The 11676-nt window shown below is 57.8% G+C and overlaps 1 protein-coding gene across 1 annotated transcript in view; it reads left to right on the top strand.

Annotated features, from left to right (window-relative positions):
* The first annotated feature begins 266 nt into the window (after positions 1 to 266).
* The window catches only part of TRMT44 (tRNA methyltransferase 44 homolog), a 36641-nt gene continuing 25231 nt past the window's right edge, over positions 267 to 11676 (top strand). The window contains 5 exon segments of the mRNA XM_047751740.1: positions 267 to 599; positions 601 to 932; positions 2412 to 2526; positions 5747 to 5966; positions 8873 to 8941. Of these exon segments, the coding sequence (XP_047607696.1) occupies positions 295 to 599; positions 601 to 932; positions 2412 to 2526; positions 5747 to 5966; positions 8873 to 8941 (1041 nt within the window). The 5' untranslated portion in view covers positions 267 to 294.

The following is an 11676-nucleotide window of genomic DNA, read 5'->3' as shown; positions in this document are numbered from 1 at the left end:
GGTTACATTTAAGATTCCGCAAACACACCTCCAAATTCTCCCACACTCAGCTCAGGCCATGTTACCATCCCGCGCCAACACCTTTGGACGGAGGAGCCCAGGATAAAACACAGGTTAAATTCCTCTGCCAAAAACGCCAGGGTAAGGCTGCCAAGGAAACCAGAAGCGGAAAAGTCACGGGCCCAGCTAATTCCCCATCATTTCCGCCCCTAGCGCACCGCCCCTGTGACGCAAGCACGGCGCGCCGCGCTCTGCGTCATCGCGGCGCGCCGCCGGGCGCTCAGCAAGCTGACTATGGCGGAGGTGGGCCGGACTGCCGTGAGCGATCCGGGTTCGCTGCTCCCGGAGGGCTTCTGGGCGGCGGTGGCTGTGTGGGTGGAGAGGCCGCAGGTGGCCAACAAGCGGCTGTGTGGCGCCCGCCTGGAGGCCCGGCGCAGCGCCTCCCTGTCCCGGGCTGAGGTCCGCGGCCCTCGGCCCAGCTCGGGCCCCGAGCCGGAGGAGAGGGCCGCGGCTGGATGCGCGCCCGAGGGGGGCCTGGGACCCAGCCAGCGTTTCCCCCAGGAGGGCTCGGAGCCCCGGCCCAGCGCAGCCCCGGAGCAGGACCCCCACCAGCCCCAGGTCGGGCGCCGGCGGTGGGGACGACCCGAGGGAAGCAGCCGCTGCGCCTCTGCTCGCAGGGGCCCCCGGCCAGCGCGGCCAGGCTGGAGCCGAGGAGGGTCACTTCCCCGCCCCAGATCTGGATTCTGTCTGGAACGATTTCTCACAAAGCCTCGCCGGCGACAATCGAGAGATGCTAAACTTCCTCACCGGCTCGGAGGCGGCCTCGCAGCAAGAGGCTCAGCGTGAGCTGGTCCTGATTCTCAGAACCATCATCCCGAAGACGAGTCCGCGTTGCCCGCTGGGTGCTGCGAGGAGAGAAATAGTCGTGCAAGGTAAGAGTATTTCTGAGAGTGGCAGGTGTCAGAGATAAACAGAGCCTCGCGCGCTAAGGTGACAGGGAAAGATTTTAATTGGTGGTACTCTGTCACAGTAGGAGGAGGAAGTCCAGCGTGAACTGAACAGCCGCTCTGATTTGTGCAGAGGTGACTGGCCGTTTTAGAGGGAGGGTAAGGAAATAGGGGGGGTGGGTGGGGCTGGTAGAGTCAGGGAGGCGACACATCAGCAGAAAGCAGGAGAGGTGGGGGACAGGTGTAGGAACGGTGATCCGGGTTTGGTAACGCTGCTTCGGGAAGTCAGGGCCTCCCCTCCCGCGGGGTGGGCCCCCAGGGGCTCCCATTCAGATGTGGGCTGGGACGCACAGTTCTCCTGTCGCCTTGAGTTTTCTCAGGCACTTCAAGGGGGCTAGGGTCATGCTAGGGGTGAGGTCTTGAACTTTGGGGAACTTGGATAGTGTTTGTTCAAGGCTTCATAGGCCACGGCTGAAGCCTTGCTGAGCCAGGCTGAGGCGCCTGGCTGCTTTGGCCAAGAGGAGAGTCATCCGCAGAGGAAGCAGAATAAAAAGCGGTCAGTCGGCTGACAAGGCGCTAGGGGCGCGTAGAAATGCGTGTCCTGCGTACAGAGGGTGGGGTCATTGCCTGGGCGGTGCCTGGAAGGTGAAGGCGCCTGGACATTGAACGGCAAAGAGCAGTTTAGTAGGTAAAGGGGTAAGGGAGAAGGCCGGCTCCCGGGGAGCCCACAGAGGCCTCCCCCATCTCTCTTTCCTGAGCCTGGACTCCCCTTGCCCTTCTGCGGCTGCCTCTCCTCTGCCTCCGGTGGAGGCGGCTCTCAGCTTTCCAGGGTCCGTGTGACTAGGTCGAGCCCCACTGTAATGCAGAGGCCACTCTCTCTCTTCTCAGCTCTCTAACCCCAGTCACGGCTTTTTGCCACGTAACCCGGTGTAGTCACAGGCCTGGGTGCTAGGGTGTGGGTGTCTCTGGGGCTGTTCTGTCACCACCAGGAGGAATGCTGAGACGCTCCTAGGTGCATATCTGCCCCTCCCCCTGTATGGGAGGCCTCTGTGCCCCCGTAAGACTCCTCCAGGTGTCCCCTCTCCAGGAGGCCGGCCCTGGCGCCCAGACTAGTTTAGGAGCCCTTCCGGCTTGACCACCTCTCACACGTCACGTCTCCTGGACCCAGGGGATCGGCACCTCAGTGCCCACGGGGCCGCCTTCAGCCTCGGGCCTCCGCCAGCTCCCGTGGGCTTCCCAGGACACGTGCTCCTCCCCACGAGTGCCCTTCCAGGGCCACCTCTGCCCTCTGCTCCCAGGGAACACTGCCATCCGCGGGTGGGCAGGACGCCGCAGCAAATCAGGTGGGAAAAGCCTTGGGGGACTGAAGGCACGTGCACAGCCCAGCCCATCCGTGACTGTTTGAGGACCACTTCCGATCAGACTCTGAACTGAGCGCTTTTGTCTTTATCTTTTTCTCCCCAGATGTCCTCAATGGAATGGTAACTTTTTTACCCCTGGAAGAAGATGTCGAAGGGAACTTAAGGGTTAAGATGAGCAGCGTGTATCAGATTCAGCTCAGTCGCACCGAAGGAGAATGGTGAGTCATGGATAACATTCCTTCTCTCTCAGCGAGGCATGCTTTTCATTTTCCTTACGTGGCTGTAAGATTCGGGGTCACCAAGGAGCGCTGGGGACACTCCTAGGTAGTTCGGGTTTTGGGGATGTGCCTCCTGGTTGGCGTTGCCCTGACATCTTTCTCCCTGTGGGCACCAGGTGGTCACAGCCTGGCTGGAGTCTTAAGCCACTACCTTCCTGTAGCCTTGATGGTTAGTTGTACCTGGTTCTAGGACCAGATTCAGGCAATTCTCTTGTTATTTTGTTTCTTTCTTTCCTTTTGTCTTTTTAGGGCCTCACCTACCTGCAGGCATATGGAAGTTCCCAGACTAGGGGTCAAATCGGAGCTGTAGCCTGTGACCTACACCACAGCTCCCGGCAACGCCAGCTCCCTAACCCACTGAGCGAGGCCAGGGATCGAACCCGAGTCCTCACGGATCCTAGTTCGGATTCGTTTCCACTGCGCCACGACGGGAACTCCTCCATTTGATGTTTTCAAATGAAAAAGTCAGAGGAGCGGTAAGTTCCTTCAGTGCTCCGCAGATGTTTCCTCGGAGCTGCGTCGGTCTGTTCTCCGGGCAACGACCTTGGGACCACGTCTGTTTAGCTGCAGGGAGCTTTTGTACACGGTTTCAGAGGGAGCCCAGGGGTACAGTGGGAAGTGCTTGGTTTTGGGTAGCAGATAGACCTGGGGTTCCCACCGGCACTGTGACTCTGGGCATGTCGCCTCTGTGGCCCTCAGTCTAACTTAGGAAATAAATCATGATTGCGCCCCTGAGGAGGGGCGGCTGTCGCAGGGACCTGTTGCAGCTGTTGCTTGATGGGACACTCAGGGTCGGCCCCGGTGGAGCCTTGTGACAGTTGCCCAAGGTCCCCTGACGAGACCTGCTCATCAACCCAGGTCTCCAAGTCAGCGGTGCCGCAGAAGTCAGAACGAAGAGACAGAGAAATAGAGTGGGGATCAGGGGCTCCCGCCTTCGAGAGGCAATAGGCGCCCTCTGAGCCAAGGCAGGACTTTTAGTGGCTCTTGTCTCCTTCCTTGTACGTACAGGATCCCACATGGCATCTACACTGGCACTGATCACGGCTACAGATGTGCCAGGCCCAGAGCCTTTGTACTCACAGAGGCTATAAAGGATTACAGCCCTCCAGAGAAAGATGATGTTGCTTCTGCTTAAGGCTCTTCCGCCCTTTCCTCCAGCTCCCTCAGGGTTCTGGTCCTGAGAACAAGATGTCAGTGGCTTTGCATCACGACATCTGGAGTATCTGGCCACGTGCTTCCAAGCAGCCCCTCGCCTGCTGTGCATTTCCCGTCTCGCTCCCTTTCCCCAGGGGTCTGGGCAAGTCTTGTATATTTTGCAAGCCGAGATTCGCGTCCTTCTTCAAGTGCCGTCTCATTTCTTTGATTCGCTGTGGCCTGTGTACATGCATGTCTGGCAAACTTCCAACAGTCCCCAAGGGGCATTTGCCCTGAGGCCCCCCCCCATCCCCCGCTTGTGGGAAAGTGGGGGAGTGAGGGCAGCCCCCCAGGAAAGCCGGGGTCCCTTGTCTGCAGGGGGAGCCACTGAGCATGGCTGGTGCTCCCATCTTTCCAGGCTGGCATTTCCTGTCATTGCCCTGCTGGGCAGCTGTCCCTTGAGTTGCTTTGGGCACTGGTCACACTGTGGGGCGTGATATGTGTCTTTCTTGGCGGAGCCCGAAGAGATGATGTTTGGTGGCGGCTGTAGTGGGCTTGGCACTCGGGTCCATGTGTTCTTGCAGCAAGACGTGTCGCGTGCCCCCCCGGGTGTTGGCGCTGGGCAGGAGGGGCATCACGGCCTGTGGGCGGGAGACAGACCACAGCTCCATGCCAGGTGGCACTGAGCATCATGTGGAGGAGTGAGGCAACTTGGGCTCTGTTCCAGGTCCTCTCCTTGGCAAAGGCAGCACTGTGCCCAGTGTACCAGGGCAGGTGGGGAGGCCCCTGAGGCCTGGGCAGATGAGGGGGAGCTGTGGGGACCCCTGGGGGACACCTGGGAAAGAGCAGGAAAGGCCTGAGGGCTGTCGGTCCCAGCAGGACAGCTTCCAAAGGGAAGGGATGGAAGGCGAGTGGCCAGCGTCCTTCCCAGGCCTCCAGCTCCTGAGCGCCCTGGGCTGCGCCTCATGGAGATTCAGGTGCCTGTTACTTACGGGAGCAAGTCGTGTCCCTCTGATGTGTGTGGTGGCAAAAGCCTGACAGTCCTGCTCCTGCCTAGCCGCTGCCCCAGCTCTGCCACTCACCTGCTTGCTGCCTGGCCGGGGCTTCTGCTCCTTCCCCTGTTGGGTGCCACCTCCTTTTTTGCAGCCCAGCAAACCTGCTGCTTCTCCCCTTCCCTGGGGAGGGTGGGTGTTAGGATTGGGCCCTCTTGCTGTGTGTTTACGCCGCACGCAGACAGCAAGTGCTGCTGGCAGCTGGGGCTGAGCAGGGGCTGGGACAGACGGGGCTGTGGCAGAGGACACACGGTGGGCGGGATGGACAGTGTCCTCAGCCTTGCGACTGAGCATTCAGCTTCCTGGCCGGGAGGTCCTTGGTGGACCAGCGTTCTCCGTCTGGGTTGCATGTGTGAAAGAGGTGAAACAAGGAAGAGTTCAGGAAATCAGGAGACAGTTTAGAATCTGGCTAATTGGTCCCGCGGGAGGGGCGGGGGGCTTTGTGCTTTGTCCGTCTTTCTGATGGGCTTCCTAAGATGGGGAAATGAGTTGTTCACAACAGTTGCAGGAGAGGAAGCATCCTTTCTGCTTTTTTTTTTTTTTTGCTATTTCTTGGGCCGCTCCCGCGGCATATGGAGGTTCCCAGGCTAGGGGTTCAATCGGAGCTGTAGCCACCGGCCTACGCCAGAGCCACAGCAACGCGGAATCCGAGCCGCGTCTGCAAGCCTACACCACAGCTCACGGCAACGCCGGATCGTTAACCCACTGAGCAAGGGCAGGGACCGAACCCGCAACCTCATGGTTCCTAGTCGGATTCGTTAACCACTGCGCCACGACGGGAACTCCCCTTTCTGCTTTTTGAAACGTGGTTTTTGTATAAGACGAAAGTTCTGTAACTAGTTCCAGATTGTTTTCTGCTTTGGGTAAAATATTTTGTAACTGTAGCTGTCTTAACTTCTCTCTTGGCAAATAAATGTATAATTTAAAAGAATTGAAACCAGCTCGGCTTATTCCTGTTTCTCTTATTTTTAAAGGTTCATATCTGTTTTAATTTTCTGTCCAGAAAGATGGCATTCGGATGGCATTGTCTGTCCCAGACCCACCTGGCTTGGGGGAGAGTTGCTGGCCAGGCTGGCCAGGTGGTGTGTGGGGAGCAGGCAGCGTGGATTCAAAAGCACCCTGTCCCTCATCCCCATCGGGAAGTACAGCCAGGTCTACCAGGAGCTCAAAGCCAAGTATAAGGACATGGTCAAGGTAATTCTGGGGAGAAAGGTGTGTGCCCCCTCCCCCGCCCCCGCCCCGGCTAGATGGGGTGTATACCGGACGGAGTACGCAGGTGACACTGTTTTCCCTGTGTACCTTCTAGGTCCTATAGACGCGGACCTTAAGTCCATATACACCCACCGAAGCCCCCTGGTTGCAGGCTGTGCTTTGACATACTTGGCGGGGGCGGCGGGGGGGGGGGGGCAGACCACAAAAACACTGGCAACTGTGTTATGGAAAAGGATTGTGTTTTGTTCGGTAGTTTGGTTTTGTGCATTAATTTTTTTTCACGAGAACAAAGGGGAGATTTTTCATTTAAAGTAATTGAACATTATAAAGTCGTTAGTAAATCACTGTAATTCTTTAGTGTAAACATAAAGGTATTCTAAGAAAATACATGAAAAATGGAAGCACAAAAGCATATATTCTCAAAAAGGAGAAAAGTTTTGTAAAATGTTCTTAATTTTACATCTAAAATGTAAAAAGAAGGTAGCAGCACACACGTGTGTGTTCAGAACACAGCTGAAGAGAGAGCACCACAAGCAGATCTCGAGTGACTGTGCTTCGCACATGTGGTACTTTTTACAAACTGAGCGTTTGTATCCGTCCTGCCCGGAGTCACCCTGTTGGCACCGTTTTCCAGCAGCATTTCCTCACTTTGTGTGCCTGTCACTTGTTGGTGATTCACACAGTATTTCGCACGGTACCTTCGCTAGGGTACTGTGATCAGAGACCTTCGGCCTTGCCACTGCAACTCACTGAAGACTCAGATGGCGGATGGCATTTTTTAGCAAGAAGGTTTTTTTTTTTTTTTTTGCTTTTTAGGGCCTCACCCGCAGCATATGGAGGTTCCCAGGCTAGGAGTCCCATCGGAGCTGTAGCTGCCGGCCTACACCACAGCCACGGCAATGCCAGATCCAAGCTGAGTCTTCGTCCTACACCATAGCTCACAGCAACGCTGGATCTTCAACCTACTGAGCGAGGCCAGGGATTGAACCCATAACCTCATGGTTATTCGTCAGATTCATTTCCCCTGACCACTGTGGGAACTCCTAAGAAAGCTTTTTTTTTTGTCTTTTTTTCTTTTTTATTTATTTATTTATTTATTTTTTGTCTTTTGTTGTTGTTGTTGTTGTTGTTGTTGTTGTTGTTGCTGCTATTTCTTGGGCCGCTCCCGCGGCATATGGAGGTTCCCAGGCTAGGGGTCGAATCGGAGCTGTAGCCACCAGCCTACGCCAGAGCCACAGCAACGCGGGATCCGAGCCGCGTCTGCAACCTACACCACAGCTCACGGCAACGCCGGATCGTTAACTCACTGAGCAAGGGCAGGGACCGAACCCGCAACCTCATGGTTCCTAGTCGGATTCGTCAACCACTGCGCCACGACGGGAACTCCGCTTTTTTTTTTTTAAATTGAGGTACCTACAGTGTTTTTTAGACCTTATGCTGTTGCACACTTAATAGACTACAGTGTAGTGTAAACATAACTTATTTTCGCTGCAAATCTGAAGAACCCCTGTGACTGGCTTTACTGTGATGCTCCCTTTTGGGGGTGTCCGGAACCGAACCCTCAGTATCTCCCAGGTGCCTGTGCCAATGTCGTTGACCGCCATCTGCTCCTCCTGGTCTGTCTCCGTCCCTTCTTCTAGAAGTAACCACAGCTATCATTTCTGTGTGGTTTTAATCCGTCCCCTCTTGCCGTGTAGCAGAGCCCCCTCCCCGCCCCCAAGTCTCAGGTGTGACGCAGTGACCACTGGTTCCCGCAGGACGGAGGGCGGGCCCGGGCTGGCCGGCCTCGGCTCCCCTGCTCTCCCGGTCCTGGCCAGCGGCCCTTCATTGTCTTGCCCCGCGCACCTTTGAGAAGGCGCTTCTGTGGGCTTCCAGCTTTTAAAGGTGTCCCTGGTGACGTGGGGCGTCTGGACTGTCTGATCCGCCAGACCGAGGACGGGAATCAGAACACTCGACAGTGGCCAGTGGTTTTTCCTTGTCTGCCAGATGCCCGTCCCGCGCATCACTGTTTTATTTAATGTCAACTTTTATTTTCTGGCCATACCCACAGCTTGCAGAAAGGTCCCAGGCCAGGGATCGAACCTGCTCCACAGCAGCAACTCAAGCCGCTGCAGTGACAACGCCAGCTCCTTAGCCCACTGAGCTGTAGGACAGCTCCGCACTGGCTGATTTTAGTCACGAGACCTCACACGAGCACAGCCATAGGCTTTATTCCGGCTTTGCAGAGAGAGAGACGGGACAAGACAGCCGAGTGACACCTGATGAGGGACAGGAGGTCCCTGACAGCGGCTGGAGCCCTGGCCTGACCCCTGTTGCTCTGCTTCCTCACCCCCAGCCCTCGTTTCCTTGCCCGTCAGCCTCGGCTACCTCAGTGATGGGGTGGCGGAGCCGACGGCCACTTCCCTCATCTGAACATCTCAATACGGAGCTCTCGTATTAAATAACAAACCTGACTAGCATCCGTGAGGACGCAGGTTCGCTCCCTGGCCTCACTTGGTGGGTTGAGGATCCGGCATTGCTGTGGCTGTGGCGTAGGCCAGAGGCTACAGCTCCGATTCTACCCCTAGCTTGGGAACCTCCATATGCTGCAGGGTAGCCCTAAAAAACAGGAAGTAAATAAGTATCTTAATACAATGTCTTTATTCCAAAATCACGCTTTGGCCTCCGTTGCTCTCCCTGTGTCCCGTTACACAAATACCGTATGAGGTTTCCCAGTTTCCCGTGTCTTTCATGCAGAACGCTTATTGTGAGAGATTTCTGCCTTTGAAGTGCCCTCATTCTGTGTCATCGCCCGATTCGTCCACCTTGACCTCTGCCTTGTGGGCGCACCTCAGCGTGTGAAACGGGATGGGCAGGCAGTTTACATTTGCTCTTGAAAATTTTGCCAGGTGTGGCCTGAAGTCACGGACCCGGAGAAGTTTGTGTATGAAGACGTGGCAATTGCTGCCTACCTGCTGGTGAGACCATGTGTCGTTACGTTCGTGGGGGCGATGGCTACTGGCAGTCGAGGGTTTTATAGTTGTGTTTGCCGACGCTGCGTCCGCGCGTACATGCCTTCTTTAAACTCGGCATGATGCTTTCGCATGACTGCAGAGCAAGTTCGAATCTGGAGCGTCACTGCCGAAGCTCGAGCTGCAGCAGGACTTTCCTAATTAAGAGGCAGCCTGGACCACAGAGATGCTGCTGACGGGGCGGTGTGATGAGCGCCCGCCCCCGTCCTCGGGCTCGGGGTTCCTGGTTCGAGACCTTCCCTGGCCGGTTTGCGACCACCTAGGTTGGGGGCCCCTGGCCTCACTTGTCTCGATTTTCTGACCCATGACGCCTTTAGATTGGGCGGCAGCAGTGCCGCCCGCCTCCCTCTGCTCACCTGGGCATATGCCCAGGTGAAGGCCGGGCCCCGTCCTGGGAGCGGATTTGCCATCCCACGGGGCTTGGGTGTGCGTTACCCTGGGGTGGAGTGACTCCCAGACTGGCTTGCTTGGTGTTTGTGTGTTTTCCAGATTCTCTGGGAAGAAGAGAGAGCCGTGCGGGGAGAGGACAGCCCGGCAGTCGTTTGTCCGACCTCGGCTGCGGAACGGCCTCCTAGTCCACATCCTGAGCAGCGAGGGGTGGTAAAGTGCCCGGGCTCTTTGTCGACCCTGGGCTGGAGCGGCTTCAAGCCCGGCACGAGGCCTCTGTCTGCTGGCCCGCGCTGGATTCAGAGCGACTGGGTGTGGACGGAGTGGCGGGGCGGCTCGTAAGCAGGAGGCCAGGACAGCGTCGGGCTGCGGGGGCCCTCAGGACATGCTTAGCGGCCCCTGTGTTTTTGGTGTCAGTGATTTCTTTGGAGAACCCACCGCGCCAAGACACGGGGCGGGGAACCAAGGCTAAGGTGGGCTCGCCCCTCGAGAAGCCTCCGTCCGAGCTCGGGACAGTCAGGGTCCACGCGTGTACGTAGAGCGTGACGCTCGCTTCTGCCGCCGAGTCCTGGCCTGGGAAGCAGAGGCCGGGCGCTCACAGCAGCCCCGGCAGCGCCTGTGCCCGCAGCGCCCGCAGCTCTCCTCGCCCAGCGAGCTGGTCATCAGCAGCTCAGACTGGAGGGTGACAGCGGGGCTCGAAGCCCGGTGGCATGGACCCTGGTGTCCTGCCCTGTGGGACAGACATGTCTGTCCTTGGTTCTGGGACTTGGCGTGGGGTCGTTAGAAGGCACTTTTTGAGGTGCTTTACGAGAAAATGAGTTTGCGTGGTGAGCCCTGTGAGCAGCTTAGCGCATCAGGTGGTGACCTGGGAGCAGGTGGTTGGAGGCGCGGGCAGGGCCCGAAGAGCCGCCTGTGCTCAGGGGGTGCCGGGTGAGGAGGCACCTGTCACCTGGAGGAGCAGGCAGCCTGAGAGCTGAGCTTGCCCGAGGGCAGAGGGGCCGGCTCCCTTTCCAGGTGTGTTGGCTGCGGCTGCAGCCCTGGAGGTGCTCCCACACCCTCGCCTGTTGACCGAGCACGGAGATGCCGCAGTGACGAGACCTGCTCGTCAACCCAGGTCCCAAAGTCAGCGGTGCCGCAGAAGTCAGAACGAAGAGACAGAAATAGAGTGGGGATCAGGGGCTCCCGCCTTCGAGAGGCAATAGGCGCCCTCTGAGCCAAGGCAGGGTTTTTAGTGGCTCTTGTCTCCTTCCTTGTACGTACAGGATCCCACATGGCATCTACACTGGCACTGATCACGGCTACAGATGTGCCAGGCCCAGAGCCTTTGTACTCACAGAGGCTATAAAGGATTACAGCCCTCCAGAGAAAGATGATGTTGCTTCTGCTTAAGGCTCTTCCGCCCTTTCCTCCAGCTCCCTCAGGGTTCTGGTCCTGAGAACAAGATGTCGGTGGCTTTGCATCACGACATCTGGAGTATCTGGCCACGTGCTTCCAAGCAGCCCCTCGCCCGCTGTGCATTTCCCGTCTCACTCCCTTTCCCCGGGGGTCTGGGCAAGTCTTGTATATTTTGCAAGCCGAGATTCGCGTCCTTCTTCAAGCGCCGTCTCGTTTCTTTGATTCGCTGTGGCCTGTGTACACGCACGTCTGGCAAACCTCCAACACCGCAGCACAGGTCCTGTGCCCTGCGGGCCTGAGTGTCCGCTCACCGCAGCCAGGCGCTCAGGGTCTTGTGCCCGTGCGGCGGGCGGCGAGGCTGCCGGGTTTGATGCATTGTTGCTCCTCTTTTATGATGTCCTGACCTAACCTTTGACTCCTCAACTTCGTCATTTCAGCATCCAGGCAGAGGGATTGACGTCCGGAGAAGAAACATCTGGGACATGTATGGACCCGAGACGCACCTAGAGGTACTGGCTCGGTCCCTTCACCTGACCTCAGCACGGTGGTGCCTGGGGGCAGTTGGTTTGGGGACTGTGTCTCCGCGTGGCCCAGTCAGAAGTGCTGACCCCCTGGCAATTCACGGTGACCCCGCTGCTCCGGGACCTGAGAGGGGGGAGGCTGGCAGAGCCTCCGGTCAGGCTGGATGAGAGAGGTGCTGAGCCAGGCCGGAGGTGCCTTCCTGCTGCGCAGGCTTCACATCCGGCGTGGACTGCGTGGACGCTCACCCGGCCGTGGGTGCCCACCCTGCCGGGACTGGGGCGGGCCTGTGGGGCCTCTAAGAGGCACGGCTGAGCCTGGAAGGGCGGTGCTGCGTCAGGGCTGGTGCTGGGGGTGGGGGCCCAGGGGAACTTGGAGGC

Source organism: Phacochoerus africanus, chromosome 10, assembly GCF_016906955.1.
Source record: "Phacochoerus africanus isolate WHEZ1 chromosome 10, ROS_Pafr_v1, whole genome shotgun sequence".
NCBI lineage: Eukaryota > Metazoa > Chordata > Mammalia > Artiodactyla > Suidae > Phacochoerus > Phacochoerus africanus.
This window is presented reverse-complemented; position numbering and strand designations above follow the sequence as displayed.